We start from the raw sequence: 19631 nt of genomic DNA, 5'->3' as shown, positions 1-19631 counted from the left end.
GCACAGTAATTACTGTATGTACTTCTTGCCATCTAATAGAAGAGCATTTATTTATTCTGTCACTAAGCCTCACTGGCATAAATAGAGGAACAAAGATACATTATTCCTTGCAAAAACATTTTGTGCAGTTAAGTAAAATTTTATAATTTCACGGCACAGCTGAAGATTGCTCATGGCAGATACTCAGTATACAGTACACAAGTATATACAGTAAATGAAAAAGTCATTTAAATAAGCACATTGCTCCATGTTGTGATCAAATCGGTTATCGTTTTTTTTTTAACTCTGAGATCGGCCCCAAAAATCCTGATTGTGTAAAGCCTAGTCCTGTGCCAAAACTGCATTGTTATAGTGAAATAAGAAAATATTTTATTTTCTTACTTTTGATTTCCTCTGACTGATCTTTTCATCTCTCTCTAGAGTTACACTGGCTGCACCTGCTACCTAGGGATCAGATCAGATTGGGAGCACATTACCTACCTTCCAGAGACCACATAAGATTGAGGCCGACCACACTGCTCTGGATACTACTCGGCCAGTTAAGGAGGCCTGTTCCTGTTTCGTATCCAGGTGACCCAAGTAACTCTTTTCCCCAATATGTATGTTATGTACTCTCATATTAGTCGGTGATGCTAGGGCTGGGCGATCTGGCAAAAAAAAAAAAAAAAAGAGAATCAATATTTTTTTTCATAGCGTCCGGTTTCAAATATATTTTTTGATATTATTTTTAAACTTTTTTAAATAGCCAGTTATAAAACATCTGTACCGAAAACCAAAGAAGCTACAGAATAATTCAACATTTTATTAATACCTTTTGTTAACAACACTCCTCATAGTAAATTTTTAAAACCGTAACCCCAGCATGATATTAGCAAACTGAATAAGACATCCATCCATCCATTTTCTGAGCCGTGCTGGAGCCTATCCCAGCTATCATCGGGCAGGAAGCGGGGTACACCCTGAACTGGTTGCCAGCCAATCGCAGGGCACATAGAAACAAACAACCATTCGCACTCACATTCACACCTATGGGCAATTTAGAGTCTTCAATTAACCTAGCATGCATGTTTTCGGGATGTGGGAGGAAACCAGAGTGCCCGGAGAAATTTGGCCTAGTTTGCATGATGTTATTGTTTGCATCTGTCCAGGCAAGTCTCTACTATGTGCATTTTAATGTCCATTTTCAGATACAGATCATTGTTACAGTCAGATATTTTTTCATGTTTACAGTTGAGGGCTGAGGAGTGGATGGAAGGAGATGATTTTAACACAGAGGCTGTGATGAACATCTGTGGTGAGTGTGGCTTAATAGACACAATACCTGGCTGTGGTTGTTGGTTTACCCTGTCACAGCTTGACATAAACAAATCTAAAGCACAGAGATTTATTCAAGTCAAGTTGATTCTATTATACAACTGATTAACAGATTGAAGTGTTACTCTAGGCAATTTAAAAAAAAAAAGAAGAAGAAGAAATCACGGTGCAGAAATGATTACAATCAAGGTTTGCACTGATTTTTATTAAATGGTAGACTTCACATCAATCTGATCGGCTTGATCAGTATCGGCCCATAATTAGCATTTTATGGTGATCGGCTTTGTCATAATTCGCTGATCCGATCTATGACGTCATTGATCTGCTCCGCACAAAAAAACATTTACTCCACGTCGCCATCGTGTACAGTATATTTGAATCCAAAACCTAGTTTATTTTTAGCCTTGTCACGTCTTTTGATGTATTACTGTAAATATATGAGCACCAATAAAGTTTTTTTTTTTTTTTTTTTTTTTCTTTTTCTTTTTCTTAAAAACATGTCGACGGAGTGGGACAGACAACACGTAATGCCTGGATCAGACTACGAGACACACACATGCAAATCAGTCGCCTTTCGGTGAAATTCACAGTTTTTAACTCAAAATAGGCCATTTCCGCGAATGGTACACATCCAGTTTTTCTGAGGGGCGTGGGGGGTTGCCGTCGCTGTCGTCATAGACTGTTTCGTAGTGCTGGCAGCTAGATCCATTCCACACATCCATCATCCACACACAGATGTAATTGTGAATATTACTCCGCGACGGACTAATATGCTGGCGCATCGGCCTCAGATTCCTCCTCTGCGCTCGGGACCGGCTTTGGATAAATCACAGGAGTTGAAAAACACTTCCGCCGCTTCAGCTGTTAAGAAGTAATGGCACTTTTACTCCATTACAATGATCTAAATGTCGGTCGCTACTTTTATTGATCAATTACTGCTTATCAACTATTTCGTGAGCGAGATTACGACTTAGACTTCCACATTGGCGCTGTTGCTCCAATCCAGTTTAAGCTCTAGGGATGTTTAAGTCTAGTTCACCAGTCAAACGACACAAGAAAGTCACAAGACCTCACACAATGTCTTCTATTGGACATAGTTATTAAAACTAGATAAGCCAGTCCGGCTGATCGTCATGCCTATGTGGCGGCCGTGTTGGGAAAGTCGTCGTTACTATGAAGGCAACGGCACACAACTCGACGTGTTTACATTTAGACGAACAAAAACAACAGCTTTCATGTATTGTAGTATTTCTCTGGCACTGTCTGCCTAAACGTGGCTTTTTCAGCTCACTTATAACTTGAGAAAACACCATGCAGTAAATTGCAGATGTTTTGTTGTAGTTTTGACTTTCATAAGCCCACACACAGCAACATCAGAATTTGCATTTTATTTTGTAATTTATTTTACATTTTTTATTGATGTTCATGCTGTGGTTGAAAAATTTGAAGTTACTCACTATTTGCTCAGTATTTGAGTAATTATTTTACTGGGTACTTTTACTCAAGTAAAATTTTTTGGAGGATTACTTTTACTTGAGTCGCATTATTGTCAAGTAACAGTACTCTTACTTGAATACAATATTTGGCTACTCTACCCACCTCTGGAGCAGACATCCTCTATTGCTACACTTACGTTTAAGCAACATTTTTGCTCATCAGATCATCCAGTGTCGTATTTGTTGCACAGGTCTTTTGTATTTTCGCGTTGAGGTCCTGCGGGTCGTGGCCCTGGTTGTGGTCCCAGTGGAACAGCGAAGCACACGTGACTTCGGCGACAAGAGTTGATCCGCTAGTACATCTTGTATTAATTCGGAAAAAACGCCTACATTTATCTAATTAGTTAACGGATGTTAAAGTTAAATGTATTAAGCGACGGAGCGATGTTAGGGATTTGTCATGGGTGTGTGTTCCAGGTTTTGTCTTCCCCCTGTTTCACACACACCTGCTCCTGTAAGCATCTTCAACACCTGTGCCTCGTTCACCCTAATTACCCCCTTGTATATTACCTCGTGTCTCATTCCCTCTCGTCGCCAGTTCGTTGTACCTTGTCGTCGCGTTCCAGCATTCCTTGTTTCCACGTCACAGACTCACAGTAAGATTTGACCCTGTTCCGATTATCGACCTCGCCTCTTTGCCTCATGTTTTTGGATACTGTTGCCTTTCTTGGATTGCCTGCCTGTGTACCGACCTATGCCCGTCTATTAAACCTCTCTTTTTGGAAACTGTCCATTTGTTTTGGAGTCGTGCATTTTTGGGTCCTATTCTCTGTTCCGTTCATGACAGTATTAACAGAGAATGAACTAACTTTAAATTTAACAATGGCCAATAAAAACAGAAAAATATTGTACTTAATATTTTCCTGGAGGATGCATTTGGGATTAGCCTTTGAAGTTGGTAATAGTGTAAAAATAAAGTGAAACAGACAATGATTATCGTGAATTCTTTTCCAGAATGAGTGCCCTTAAAGAGGAGGATGCTATTCATGTGGCAGTCAGTTCACCAGTCAAACGATACGGCTCGCAAGTAGTCAACAAAACGCCTAGCAAGCTTAGTGCTTGCACTAATGTTTGTATGCAGACATGCTGGCGTTCTTTCGATACATGCTCTAAAGCGTCGGTAAACATTTGGTGTGAATAAATGTTAACAGCAGCAACCAAGTATGTTGACAACGGCAAGCATGGGAGGCAATACGCAATCCTATTGGTCAATGGTAAGGTGCGCTGTCGGAGAGTTGTCACACTACATGGAAGATATCCCAAAAATTTACTTTTCATTTTGGCGTCTGGCCCGATCTGGGAAATTGCCTGGGATAGCTAATCGAGCCAAAATCAGGGCTAAAATCCTGTAGTCTGATCTAGGCATAAGTGTTACACCTGTTGACCACTGGACCGCTGCATGCATTTGGAGAATCATAGACTGCTAATTACACGAAATGGTGGCTTGTCAGCTTCGATTATGATCATTGCCCTACGTCATGGTTTGGTTTTAGAGACGACATCTTCAGGACCATGTTGTTTTCATTTGAGTAGAAGAGTGTCGAGAGCCTCCTGTTGTTGTTTCAGAGGGAAATAATTGCAACCTAAAAGTTTACAATGTGGCATTTATGTCCACTACATTCACTAATATTAAGGACTCACATAATTGAACTCACAGTGAATTGTCCTCGCAAAGTTACTGTAACAGGCAGCAAAATACAAACTAAGCAAATGTCATATTGTCTACAACAGTATGGGTTCCTCAACTATGCTGCCACGTCCAAAATTTAGCTCTTTTCTGACAGATGACCTGATGGCAGACCAAAGGATGGACATCTCCTCTACAATGACTGACTTCATGTCCCCCAGCTCCACCGACCTCATCTCCAGCTCTATCAGCACTCCTAGCATGGACTACACTCGTAAGAGGAAGGGCAGCACCACAGAATATCAGTAAGTGAAGAAAGAATAACACCAAAGAAAGAAGCTTAAAGATAAAAACAAGTGTATGTTATACACCTTATTCCCTGTATCAAAGTTTTCACAACAATAAATAATCAATGGGAAAATCTCTTGATGGTTTTCTCTGGTAGATGTTCGGGGGAAAAATATTAGCATTTAGCAGTAGCATTTGCAACAACGTGAGAAGAAAATTGAAGGGGATCTAAAATCTTTACTTGCACAACGAAACTGACCAATCAATGTGTTTATTTACAGAATCGATGGATTCTCATTTGAGTAAGTTCAAACATTCAACGATCACATTAAATATATAATTACCCTCAGTGGATTCTTTATAAACCGTTAAACTTTCTGTTCTGAGTGAAAAATGATTGTGCCAAGCTTTTCTACACTGTTGCATTTATTTGAATGTTCTTAAAACCAGTATTGTCCCTCTTCCTCAATAGTGATATGGACCCAGACAAAGATAAACTGGGAAGGTAAGATGCCACCTTTACTTAAAATGTTACATTCATCATTACATCTCTAAAAAGAAAAAAATATTCACACTAAAAATTCATTGGAAATGATATCCTGTGATGTGACAGCATTAGTCATCGAAAAATTAGCTTAGCCTGCAGGATTTCAGTATGCAGCAGATCAGATGAACGTACCATATTTCCACATACTGTATATTGAATGGAGGTGTTTATTTAATAAAGTAGAAATAGGGATGTATCTATTAGGTGGGAGGCCAATTTCTATAAGATGCTGTCTCCACATAACGTTGGATCGTCTTTAATACTGCTCAGACAACTTGCAACATGCAATTTTCCAGAGTTAAATTAATATGCGAGTGGCTGACAAAAGAGCTCAAATGGGCTCCTTCAATGTCCATTTCTGAAAGAGAGTTTCTATTCTGAAACAATTACTGTCACTCATCTTTATCACCTGAGAAGAAAAAGGGAAGTAACGTTCTCTCTATGTGGTGTGAGGTGTTTGATTTGTTTGGTAGACAATGCACTTGGCATTGATGACACATGGCATCTACAGTGCTGTGAATATGTATTTGCCCCCTTCTAAAATTCTTATTTATTTGCATAGTTTCTCCACTTTGTTAAAGATCATCAAACAAATGTAAATATCAGACAGATAACCCAAATAAACACAAAATGCTGGTTTTAAAGGTGATTTTATTTATGAAGGAAAAATAACTATTCAAAGTGTTTGTTGGCTCAGTGTGAAAAAGTAATTTCCCCCTAAACCTACTAACCGGTTAGGCCACCCTCAGCAGCAACAACTGAAATCAATCGTCTTTAATAACTGGCAATGAGCCTTTCACATATTTGTAGAGAGATTTTTGCACACTTCCTTGAACAATTGTTTTAATTCATCAACACTGGAGGATTTTTGAGCATGAACGCCCTTTTTAAGGTCATGCCACAGCATTTCAATCAGATTCAAGTCTGGACTTTGAATAGGCTCCTCCAAAACCTTCATTTTGTTTTTAAGCCAGTCAGTAGTTTTGGATTGTTGTACTGCTGCAGAACCCAAGTGTGCTTCAGCTTGAAGTCACAAACTGATGGTCCGAACATTCTCCTTTAGGATTTTCTTGTAAAGACAAGTTATTTAATGTGCCATCAATCACAGCAAGTCATCCAGGTCCTACAGGAGAGAAGTAGCCCCAGACCATCACACTACCACCACCATTATTGATTGATATTTGTTTTCTGAAATGCTGTGTTACATTCATGCCATATGTAACGAGACACACACCTTAAAAATTTCCCCTTTTGTCACGTCAGTTCATAGAATATTCTCCCAAAAGTCTTGGGAATCATTCATATTTTTTTGCATAGGTACGATTAGCATTTTTCTTTTTGGTCAGCAGTGATTTTCACCTTGGAACGCTGCCATTTTTGCCCAGTCTCTTCCTTATTGTTGAGTCATTAATACTGACCTTAACGGAGGCAGGGAAAGGCCTGCAGTTCCCCCGATGTTGTCCTGGGTTCCTTTGTGACCTCCTGGATGTGATGTTGCTGTGCTCTTGGGGTAATTTTTGTAGGCTGGCTTTAGTTAAGCACTTTATTTGAACCTGGGAAGGTTAGCCACTATTCCACCTTTTCTCCATTTGTGGATAATTGCGCTCACCGTGGTTCATTGGAGTCCTAAAGCTTTAGAAATAGCTTTGTAACTGTTTCCAGACTGATGTTAATTACTTTATTTCTCATCTGCTGTTTAATTTCTTTGTATCTTGGCTTTTTGTTGCATCTTTTCGAGATTTTTTTTTGGGCCGACTTCATTTTGTCAGACAGGTTCTGTTTAAGTGATTTCTTGATTGAACAGGAGGTAATCCGGCTTGGGTTCGGTTAATGAAAATCAACTTAGATTTCCATTAAATGTGACTAGTCACAGTTAATTCATGATTTAACAAGGGGGGCAGTTACCTTTTCACACAGGACCAGGTAGCTTTGAATAGATTGTTGTCCTTAGAAAATGCAGATTTTAAATAGTGATTTTATTTGTTTACTTGGGTTATCTTTGTCTGATATTTACATTTGTTTGCTGATCTCAAAACATTACTGGCACTATATTTAAGGTATTACAGTATATCCATCTCATCAGTCGCTCTCATCAGTACAAATACAGATTACTTAATTTCTATTATTACTTGTTACAAAACCTGTTGAAACACTTTGTCAGGTTTTAAATTGGCCAATTGTTGGAGAATATATTATCTGATCATATTTTCACTGTTAATATTTCTTTCTTTTCTCAGTGACCAACCGGGCCGAATAAAGAATGCCAGGTAACTTTTTTTTCTTTTTTCTTTTGCTGTACAGTGGTGCTTTATTTTTCCGCCCCACATAAATTGTTGTTTTTTCTGATTTGAGACACTGTGTTTATGTTAGGTCATAAATTAGAGTTACAGGTTTGGTAATGCTAACGGTGTGTTCCTAATGTCTTGGAGATTAAATCAAGCTCCAAAAATATGACGTTCCTACTTCTGTAATGTAAAAGTAGTCGTTTATGTCTTGTCAGGTGGTTTTGTATGATTGAGAATACAAAGTGATTCCATTTCTAATTCTGATGAGGATTATGTGTCTGTGTTAATGCTCACTTTTCCCTGTGCTTCTTCACAGAGAGGCTCACAGTCAGATTGAGAAGCGTCGAAGGGACAAGATGAACAGCTTCATTGATGAACTGGCGTCACTGGTGCCCACATGTAATGCCATGTCCCGTAAACTGGACAAGCTCACAGTTCTTCGCATGGCTGTTCAGCACATGAAGACACTCAGAGGTTAGAAATGACTACATCACTGACTTCTGGCACAACGTTCAAATGAATAGCTGCCTATAATTTGCCGTTTTAACACTGTTGTGCAGAAAGCAGCTACCGTAATTTCTTGTGTATAATATGGACCCATGTATTATACGCACCCCCAAAGTTGAGCTCAAAATTCTGGAAAACCCTTCTACCTATGTAAAATGCATTTTTACAATGCATGATTTTGCTTCTACCCATACGATCAAAACATGAAGTATTATCTGTATTTTATTTTTTTTCATAGAATTATTCTTAAGTTTTAAGCGTTTTATTTGAACACGTAGTAATTTATTTTTACTTGCTCTTATTTTGAAAGTCAGAGCCTTACTTTTATTTAGTAAATGAGAAAACACAGTTGTGCTCATATGTTTTATTACCGAGGCAAAATTTGTAAGATTTCCTTAGAAAGACAATTTTTTAAAGAAAACATGAAGGGTCAGGCGAAACACATTTTATTTTATTTTAATGGGATTCAAATTAAACTGTCAAGCATTTCAGAAAAGCATTATCGTTAAACAAAACATAACCATAAAGAAATTAATGATGGTTGTTGTTCAGTCATCAGTCGTAATTATATTAAAAATAAATAAATAAAAATTTCACAAATTCTGCTAGGGTATGTAAACTTATGAGCACAACTGTACATATTATGCAGTCATACATACCCGTCATATTGGAATGAAAGTGTAGCCTACACCTTTTTCATAACCGCTCTGTGGTGCTGGCATATTAATATGAAAGTGTACACCTTTCTCATAACCCCTAGGGGGCGTTGGAATATTAAAATAAAAGTGTACACCTTTCTCATAACCTCTAGGTGGCAGTGGCAAATTGGAATTAAAGTGTCCAGCTTGTTTATAACCTAGATGGCGGCATACATTTATAAAATGTGAAAGTTCTTTCCATTTTCCCCTATTCCTATATATAATGCGCACTGTTGACTTTTGACAATTTTGGTAGGAAAAAAAAAAGCGCATTATACATGAGAAATTATGGTAATTTCTGGAAGTAATTTCCATCAATTTTCTCAAATTTATTTTTAATCAAGTTCTGGGTGATGTGTGATGCCAAAATGTGTACATGGCTGTTGGTCCTTCTAATCAATGGTTATTGTTGTTTTAATCCGTTAAATTACCAATACAGTAACTTTTCATCAACATATTTTCCTTGCTGCTAATCGGTTATCACTTTACTACAGTTAGTTAAATTGCAGCAAAGAATAAAAAGAGTTTGCCAGGTAGAGAGAGGATATGCAATATAAACGGTACTCCATTATTCCTAGTTTGTAATAACTGTTTACTCTTTTATGCAGGAGCAGCAAATCCATATACTGAGGCCAATTACAAGCCTGCCTTCCTTTCCGATGATGAGCTGAAGCATTTGATCCTAAGAGTGAGTGCTACACAGTCATGAAACCATTAATTTTTTTATTTAAAAGAAGTGTGTGTGAGAGAGAGCAATATAGTTTATAATTTATAGTTTATAAAAGTATGTATCGAAATGAAAACAATTTAAGTATTACAAATACAAAAATGAATGTTAGAGGGGAAAAAAAATATTTGTGTGCACATTGACTTCCAATTTGCAATCAGTGGCCCACCTTAATGGGAGTAATTTGTTGTGTATTATGCCATCAGAAATATTAATCCTGAAAGGAAAACTCAAGGTTTTTAAAAAAAAAAAAAAAAAAAAAAAAAAAAAAAAAGATTGTTGGGATACACCTTCGTTTAGGACACTGCATGTGGAACTGTTTCTGAAATTTAAATGTTTGTTCTCCTATGTTATCTGTTTCATAATGCAGGCTGCTGATGGTTTCCTGTTTGTGGTTGGATGTGATCGTGGAAAGATTCTTTTCGTTTCAGAATCAGTTTTCAAGATTCTTAACTACAGCCAGGTATGCATTGTGTTTGCAATATACTCTATCAAATACTTGTGGTGTTGTAAAGCTCGTCATGTTTCCTGTCAACATGTACAGTACAAAATAATTGTAACTTGATTGGTTGTTTGATATTCTCCCACTGTAAGCAATTTTGGTAGAAAGCTATTCAATAGAACTACAGTAACACACTGTAAGCCATGCAGTGTGGGTTGGTGTAATGACCAAATGACACACATTACGTTTCTGTTTTGCTTACTGTTTTCAGAATGACCTCATAGGTCAGAGTCTCTTTGACTACCTTCATCCAAAGGACATTGCCAAGGTCAAAGAACAGCTGTCTTCTTCCGATACAGCCCCTCGTGAGAGGCTCATTGATGCTAAAAGTAAGTAAATATCTGCTCAGTGTGAGCCTCATTCACTAACCGTGTGACCCACAGATTTGTGCTTAAATCGTGCGTACGAACGTTGGATGCACAAACCTGAGATTTATCAATACGTCCCTACTTGTTTTTCTTCGTACTCTGCGAACAAATTTAGAACGCCCTGAGACCATGCGTACGCACAAATAATGCACGATCTATTGAAAATACGTCAAAAACATCTTTTACCCAAGATGCACAACATATTGGAACTCTAGTCATTCATAAAAACGATAATAATAACTGTAGCGATAAGAAGTCAAACCAGAAATTTGCTAATGGGTTGACTGTCATATATAGCAATTAAAAGGACAATTCTCATCACTTTTACCCTCGTCCCATTCAAGCGCTGCCTTGTACAGTAGAATATGTGCATTTATGTGTGTCCTGAGCCAGCTGCCTCCATGAGCAGCCGACCTTGTCACTCGAAGGAGGAAGTGCGATCAGACCGTCGGCCTTTCCTGGTTTTTCCAAGGCTTCAGTATTCTTTCTAATTCCTATGACAATCTCCTTAATGTATTATTCTATGATTCTGCATGTGCAGATGTGATGTAAATTGATTTATTCACACACACGCACACAGCCGCTGGCGTGAATTATGACGCACTTTGGTCGGCTTACATAGCTCTTACAGTATATACTTCCTTTCGCTTCCAACACTAATTTCATGAATCTTATCAAGTACCAATGCCTCTTTGCTCCGCTATTACTTACTACGTAACATGCAATGTTTGCTCATTTTCGACTCTTAAATTGTTTTTGTACAGTTGTCTTTTGACATATTCTGTAATTTAACTTTGAAATTAATTTTACATGATTAACATGACTATTATGTCGTCGGTTTAGGTGTTAAGTAAGCTTTTCAATTATACCAATGTTTTGAGTATTAGATAAAAATAAAGTTAGTCAAGTTTTGGATCAGCCACCTTTTGTTAAAAAACATCCACACATTGGCCCTTTTAAAGGGAAATAGGGGCGCGGTTTCTGCAGATAAGACTGTGCGGGCACGAGCCCGTCATTTAGAATGAATTCAGATTCATTAACATACGCACAGTGGTGTGAAGAAAATTGGCCGGTATGCAGGTGTCATGACTCTGATGGTAACTTTGCGTATATGCTCAACTTGTGCGCAGAGTGAGAACAGATCTACGCATTTATTAGTGAATGAGGCCTTATGTTTTGAGCGGCCCCTCAACCATTCTCCTGCTCTCATTCTGATGTTTTGCAATGTGCGATCCCAAATGAACAGTTTTTGCATTTGTGAATTTTACCATGTGAGTACATTCTATTATAGACTGTAATGAATGCCTTTTTAACTATACATTTGCTATATCCTGTGTAAATTAAATCAGACGAATTAAATTGTAGTCTATCTAGTATCATAAACCGGGAACCTATGATTCATTTTTTTGTTTCAAAAGAAGGGATCATAATCATACCAACCTTTTAATGATGAATAATAAAAAATAGCAAAAGAACAAGGGATACCTTTATTACTTTCCTCCAATTTGTCTTGTATTGCAACCGCGTTGCACAGCATATTTTGCAAATTCGCTTATTCAGATTTTTTTATTTTTATTTATTTTTTTTGGGGGGGGGGAACCTATCCTCTGTTTATACAGGAAGTCCTCGATTTACGAACGAGTTATATAACATATAATTGTTTGAACAGATGAATGTGGCATGTTCAGGCATCTGCAAATTGCAACCAAGGAAGAAACAGACTTGTGCAAGCCCAAAATTCTCTTCCTGATGTCTTGGCTTACTTATTTTAACTTTATTTCAGGTGATTCATAATGTTACACAAAGAAGCAGTGTGTTCAGGTGTGCTTCTAACTCAAATGTTGTCAATAAACCTATCCGAAGCTTCCAAATGCACCACATCATCTGGGTTTCCTAAATTGCAGTACAGAGAATGGATGGATGCTTAAAGGAGTCGTAATCTTTTTGTATGTATACTTCTGATTTTAAAGAAAGTAATGAAAAATTGCCTAAAAAAAATAATTCTATCATTTAGCAAATATAAATAATTTTAGCAATCCCCATTAACCTAAAACAGGAAAAAAATTGTCTAATTTCATGAGACAATGAGGAAAAAAAGTGCTTGCCTTTTTAAGTTGTGTATGTAAACTTCTGGATTCAACTGTAGCGGACATTATAGGTTCAGGACTTTCATTACATTATTGGTCAGTTATTACGTTATACATTTTTAAAAAAGAGCAAATTTATTACATTATGGGCTACTACAATATTGATTTATGTAATGGGTTTCTCCTGTAGAAGCCTATAACGTAATAATGGCCCATAATGTAATATATATTATTCCCTTTTTTAAAAAAGCAAATTTATTATGTAATGGGCCGTTAACAAGTGTGTGTGTTCACTGTGAAGGGTAAAATTCAGAGAACAAATTTCATGTGCATACATGCATGTTCATGACAATAAAGGGGATTCTTCTTCTAAAATATGGGCAATTATTATGTTATGGGTTTCTCCTATAGAAGGTCATAACATAATAATGACCCATAACGTAATAAATAACACTGGGGAACAGTTTAAAAAAAAAATTCTGTTGAGTTAGATTTTTATGCTGATTAAAACTAAAATTGGCATGCTGATTCCAAAATTGCAGTCAGTTTTTTTTTTCGAGCACGTCAAGTTTTTTTCTCCACAGCTTACTCTCCAGATAAGCAAAACTCCACTGATTAGCACACAGCACCCCATATTGACAGAAAAAAAACGAATTGTTGAATTTTTTGCAGATTTGTTAAAAAAGAAAAACAGAAATATCACACAGCCATGAGGATTCAGACCCTTTGCTGCGACACTCAGATATTTAACTCGGGTGCTGTCCATTTCTTTTGATCATCCTGGAGATGGTTCTACACCTTCATTGGAGTCCAGCTATGCTTGATTATACTGATTGGACTTGATTAGGAAAGCAACACACCTGTCTATATAAGACCTTACAGCTCAGTGCATGTCAGAGCAAATGAGAATCATGAGGTCAAAGGAAGTGCCTGAAGAGCTCAGAGACAGAATTGTGGCAAGGCACAGATCTGGCCAAGGTTACAAAAAGATTTCTGCTGCACTTAAGGTTCCTAAGAGCACAGTGGCCTCCATAATCCTTAAATGGAAGACGATTGGGACGACCAGAACCCTTCTAAGACCTGGCCGTCTGGCCAAATTGAGCAATCGGAGGAGAAGAGCCTTTGTGAGAGAGGTGAAAAAGAACCCAAAGGTCACTGTGGCTGAGCTCCAGAGATGCAATCGGGAGATGGGAGAAAGTTCTAGAAAATCAACCATCACTGGCTTTAGGGCAGTGGCCCGACGGAAGCTTCTCCTCAGTGCAAGACACATGAAAGCCTGCATGGAGTTTGCTAAAAACACCTGAAGGACTCCAAGATGGTGAGATATACGATTCTCTGGTCTGATGAGACCAAGCTAGAACTTTTATGCCTTAATTCTAAGCGGTATGTGTGGAGAAAACCAGGCACTGCTCATCACCTGTCCAATACAGTCCCAACAGTGAAGCATGGTGGTGGCAGCATCATGCTGTGGGGGTGTTTTTCAGCTGCAGGGACAGGACGATTGGTTGCAATCGAAGAAAAGATTAATGCAGCCAAGTACAAGGATATCCTGGACGAAAACCTTCTCCAGAGTGCTCAGGAACTTAGACTGGGCCGAAGGTTGACCTTCCAACAAGACAATGACCCTAAGCACACAGCTAAAATAACAAAGGAGTGGCTTCAGAACAACTCTGTGACTGTTCTTGAATGACCCTGACATAAATCCAATTGTGCATCTCCGGAGAGACCTGATAATGGCTGCCCACCAACGTTCACCATGCAACCTGACAGAACTGGAGAGGATCCGCAAGGAGGCATGGCAGAGGATCCCCAAATACAGGTGTGAAAAACTCACTCATGGCTGTATTAGCTCAAAAGGGTGCTTCTACTAAATACTGAGCAAAGGGTCTGAATACTTATGACTGTGTGATATTTCAGTTTTTCTTTTTTTAATAAATCTCCAAAAATTTCAACAATACAGTTTTTTTTCTGTCAATATGGGGTGCTGTGTGTACATTAATGAGGAAAAAAATTAACTTAATTTATTTTAGAAAATGGCTGCAATATAACAGAGTGAAAATTTAAGGGGGTCTGAATACTTTCCGTACCCACTGTATTTCATGTTTTGATCGTATGGGTAGAAGCAAAATCATGCATTGTAAAAATGCATTCTACATTGGTAGAAGAGTTTTCCAGAATTTTGAGCTCAACTTTGGGGATTGCATATTATACATGGGTGCGCTTTATACATGAGAAATTACAGTATCTGTATTTCAAGCTCTCCTTGAATGGACAGCCCAAAAGTCATCTATCGAGCACTTGGTGATGACACCACACTTTATTTTCCCACTCATCTTGTTTGTTTTTTTTCCAACACACCTTGCCGTATTCCAATGTTGTTGCCATAGTAACGGGTATATCCGGTCGCATCGTTTTCTGGTCCCACCTCCCCGAGAGTATTTGATTTGACAAGATAAACCCCAGTGATCGTAAAAGACGGGATACGATGATATTGTAATATTGTAATAAATGTTGTTTTGTGTGTGTAGTGTTGCCAGTTGTTGACCGGGATACGGCAAGATTTTATGGCAGTAGTCTGACATATTGCCATCGAGAGAGACCAAATTTGTCTTTTAGTCGCATCCAGGCATTAATTTGGAGAAACCTCAGTTTAGAGGTTGACCCTGAGCTATGAAACTTGCTGTCGGAGCATTCAGTGGGTACTCAGTCTTTAAAGGTGTGACGTTATGCTATAATCAGAGCACATCCATGTTGACCCTCCTGGGACTGAATCCTGTTGAGGTACCTTTAAGATAAAATAAACAATGTACAATAATACAATTTGTCAAGTTTTTACATTTAAATTTTTTTTTCTAAAACAAACTTGATCACCAGGTTTGGTTAATTTTAACCCTCAGTGACCTTGAAATGTAAAAACATTTTTAATTTTGGCTGCAGAAGTATCAACATATGTTAATGCTCATCTACTATAGTTTGTAAACTGTGCTGTTTGTTTTCTTTTTTTGTATTTGCAGCTGGTCTTCCAGTAAAGACTGACATCACGCCTGGGCCATCTAGACTTTGTTCTGGTGCCAGACGATCATTTTTCTGTAGGATGAAGTGCAACAGGCCGTCTGTCAAAGTAGAGGATAAAGAGTTTCCCTCAACCTGCTCAAAGAAAAAAGGTATTGTTCTGCAAGCAATTCTATATGCACAATATATTGCCCTGACATTTCTTGTAATTTTTTGTTTCCCGTCGACATTTTTACCTTTTTCATAAGTTTGAAATACACTTGTCTGAGCTGCCACCTTATAAAAAGTATTTTTCTGTTTCCCTCTTTCAATTTTTAAAGGCCACGTCCTTATTATAACCAGTACTCACACAACAACAAAGGACGTTGGCCTCCTGAAGTGCATATCTATTTGACCAAAAGATACAAATAAAAAAGAAACGTAATGCAAAATGTTACATTTATCACAGCATGTATACCAATTCAGATGATTAGTTTGACGGTATAGTTATTACTGATTGTTAATGATCAGCCGAGCATGATATATTGCAGCATTTGGTACCAAGAAACTGCAATGACATTGAGTGTCAGTGTTGAGAGCTACTGTTGCTGAAGTTTAAGAAAGCCCTTTTTGTATATCTTTTCATCATGTTAAACCCACATTTAATGTGTATTTCAGTGGTTTTCAACGTTTTTACACCAAGTACCACCTAAAACAATACTTTTACTCCAAATACCACCATCATGACCAACATTAAAATACAGTAGCGTAGTAGGCCTCAGTGTTCATCAAAAAACAAGAGGTTTTATTCCTAAAAAGTACAATTTTATTGTAAGCTACTCTAACATGATGTGTAGTTTGAATATTAATGATGCTCTTTGCACATTAAAGTTAAATATAAATTGTATGTGAATAAATATTTAAAAACAGTTGTTAAAGCATGTGCACTTAAAAGATAAATTTGAACTGAACTGTACTTGGGCAGTGATTATTTTGCGTACCACGAAAGGAAGTTTGCATTCCACTAGTGGTACACATACACACAGAATCACTTGGGTATTTCATTATGGCAAAAGCCATGCATAATACTTCCACATACTCATCATACCAAATGCTCTAATGCGATACAGCAAAACCCATGAAATGTAAAAATACATCGAGGAACACAACCAATGTCATTACTTCGAAGTATAAACTCTACTGCTTACATTTACCTTTTGTATTCTCATCACAGCAGATCGCAAGAGCTTCTGCACCATCCATAGCACAGGATACCTTAAAAGTTGGCCGCCCACAAAGATGGGTCTTGATGAAGACAATGAGCCTGATAACGAAGGCTGCAACTTGAGTTGCCTGGTGGCCATCGGTCGGTTGCACCCGCATATTGTCCCCCAGCCCAGCTTGGCAGATATCAGAGTGAAGCCCACCGAGTATGTCTCCCGGCATGCCATTGATGGGAAATTTGTCTTCGTTGACCAGAGGTGAGCCAACGTAATGTAAAACATTAGATCAATCTTTTGTCATCCAGGGAAACTTCTTTTTTCTGTTCAGAAAAAAAATCTGAAAGTGGGACATCTCATTGTCATTTAAAAGATTAATTGCTCAGTTGGGCAATTTTGGGGGCGGGGGCGCCGCCGTCAGTGTCGTCATCGGCTGTTTCGTAATCCTTGAACGCTGGCAGTTAGTAGTAACGGTACTTTTACTCCGTTACAATGATCTAAATGTTACTCGCTGCTTTTATTTATCAATTGTTGCTTATTTATCAACTATTTCGTGCGCGAAACTACAACTTCGATTTCCGCATTGGGCGTTGTTTGCGCCATCTAATTTAAGCGTTAGTGACGTTTAAGTCTAGTTCACCAATCAAACAACGAAAGAAAGTCACATGACCTCACACGTGGTCTTCTATTGGGCTTCTCGGGCATAGGTATTAACACTATACAAACCAGCCCAGCTCATCATCCTCCCTAGATGGCCACCATTTTGGCAGAAAAAAAAGAAAAAACAGAATACAATGATTTGCAAATCATATTCGACCTATATTTTATTGAATACACTACAAAGACAAGATATGTAATGTTCAAACTGATAAACTTTGTTTTTAGCAAATAATCATTAACTTAGAATTTTATGGCTGCAACACGTTCCAAGAAAGCTGGGACAGGGTCATGTTTATCACAGTGTTACATCACCTTTTCTTTTAACAACATTCAATAAACGTTTGGGAACTGAGGACAGTAATTGTTGAGGCTTTGTAAGTGGAATTATTTCCCATTCTTGCTTGATGTACAGCTTCAGCTGTTCAACAGCCCGGGGTCTCCGTTGTCGTATTTTACGTTTCATAATGCGCCACACATTTTCAATGGGAGACAGGTCTGGACTGCGGGCAGGCCAGTCTAGTACTCTTCACTCTTTTGCTACGACGCCACGCCGTTGTAACACGTTTGGCATTGTCTTGCTGAAATAAGCAGGGGGACGTTGCTTGGATGGCAACTGATGTTTCTCCAAAACCTGTATGTACCTTTCAGCATTAATGGTGCCTTCACAGATGTGTAAGTTACCCACGCCATTGGCACTAACACAGCCCCATACCATCACAGATGCTGGCTTTTGAACTTTGGGTCCATAACAATCCGGATGGTTCTTTTCCTCTTTGGCCCGGAGGACATGACATTCACAATTTCCAAAAACAATTTGAAATGTGGACTTTGCATCAGTCCATCTTAGATGAGCTCGGGCCCAGAGAAGCCGGCGGCGTTTCTGGGTGTTGTTGATAAATGGCTTTTGCTTTGCATAGTAGAGTTTCAAGTTGCACTTACGGATGTAGCGCCAATCTGTATTTACTGACATTGGTTTTCTGAAGTGTTCCTGAGCCCATGTGGTGATATCCTTTACTCATTGATGTCGGTTTTTGATGCAGTGCCGCCTGAGGGATCGAAGGTCACGGGCATTCAATGTTGGCTTTCGGCCTTGCCGCTTACATGCAGTGATTTTTCCAGATTCTGTGAACCTTTTGATGATCATATGCACCGTAGATGATGAAATCCCTAAATTCCTTGAAATTGTACGTTGAGGAAAATTTTCCTTAAACTGTTCAACTATTTTCTCACGCACTTGTTCACAAAGAGGTGAACCTCACCTCATCTTTGCTTGTGAATAACTGAGCAATTCAGGGATGCTCCTTTTGTACCCAATCATGGCACCCACCTGTTCCCAATTAGCCTGTTCACCTGTGGGATGTTCCGAACAGCTGTTCGATGAGCATTCCTCAACTTTCTTAGTCTTTTTTTTTTTTTCCACCTGTGCCAGCTTTTTTGGAACGTGTTGCAGCCATAAAATTCAAAGTTAATGATTATTTGCTAAAAACAATAAAGTTTATCAGTGTCTTTGTTGTGCATTCGATTAAATATAGGTTGAACATGATTTGCAAATCATTGTATTCTGTTTTTATTTATGTTTAATACAACGGCCCAATTACATTGGAATTGGAGTTGTACATTTAGATGGACAAAAACAACAGCTTGCATGTATTGTAGTACTTGTCTGGCACTGTCTGCCCAAACGTGGATATTTTCACTTGAGAAAGCCCAAACGTGGATATTTTCACTTGAGAAAACAAAATTGCAAATGTTTTTTTAATTGTTTTTGCTATTTACTCAGTACTTGAATAAGAGTAAAAAGTACACAGTGAAATAATTACTCAAGTATTTTTTTGGAGGACTTTTACTTGAGTCACATTATTGTCAAGTAACAGTACTCTTACTTGAGTACAATATTTGGCTTCTCTACCCACCTCTGGAGCGGACATCCTCTATTGCTACACACACGTAACATTGGCGACAAGAGCTGATCCCCTAGTACATCTTGTATTAATTAGGAAACGCGCCTACATTTATCGAATTAGTTTACGGATGTTAATGTTAAATGTATTAAGCGACCGAGCGATGTTAGGGTAATTTGTCAACTAAGTTCAAATTCAGAAATGGCCAATAAAAACGGAAATATACTGTACCTAATATTTTCCTGGATGATGCATTTGGGGGAGGCCTTTGAAGTTGGTAATAGTGAAAAATGAAGTGAAACAGACTGATTATAGTCAATTATTTTCCAGAATGAGAGTGCTTACACACACACACATACAACCCCAATTCCAATGAAGTTGGGACGTTGTGTTAAACATAAATAAATACAATG

General features: G+C 38.2%; 1 protein-coding gene across 5 annotated transcripts in view; it reads left to right on the top strand.

Moving 5' to 3' along the window:
- The window catches only part of LOC133477809 (basic helix-loop-helix ARNT-like protein 1), a 39972-nt gene that overhangs the window by 8171 nt on the left and 12170 nt on the right, over nt 1-19631 (top strand). For 2 of the 5 annotated variants that reach the window (XM_061772981.1, XM_061772980.1), the window contains exons 2-13: nt 421-570; nt 1231-1294; nt 4595-4742; nt 5007-5027; nt 5198-5230; nt 7510-7539; nt 7874-8031; nt 9371-9450; nt 9860-9952; nt 10203-10320; nt 15461-15610; nt 16672-16918. In XM_061772981.1, coding sequence (XP_061628965.1) covers nt 1249-1294; nt 4595-4742; nt 5007-5027; nt 5198-5230; nt 7510-7539; nt 7874-8031; nt 9371-9450; nt 9860-9952; nt 10203-10320; nt 15461-15610; nt 16672-16918 — 1124 coding nt within the window. In that variant the 5' untranslated portion in view covers nt 421-570; nt 1231-1248. Of the gene's footprint in view, nt 1-420; nt 571-1230; nt 1295-3338; nt 3407-4594; nt 4743-5006; nt 5028-5197; nt 5231-7509; nt 7540-7873; nt 8032-9370; nt 9451-9859; nt 9953-10202; nt 10321-15460; nt 15611-16671; nt 16919-19631 lie in introns of those variants that run through there. The other 3 variants (XM_061772978.1, XM_061772977.1, XM_061772979.1) reach the window with 3 other exon arrangements.

This window comes from Phyllopteryx taeniolatus, chromosome 5 (genome assembly GCF_024500385.1).
Source record: "Phyllopteryx taeniolatus isolate TA_2022b chromosome 5, UOR_Ptae_1.2, whole genome shotgun sequence".
Classification (NCBI taxonomy): domain Eukaryota; kingdom Metazoa; phylum Chordata; class Actinopteri; order Syngnathiformes; family Syngnathidae; genus Phyllopteryx; species Phyllopteryx taeniolatus.
This window is presented reverse-complemented; position numbering and strand designations above follow the sequence as displayed.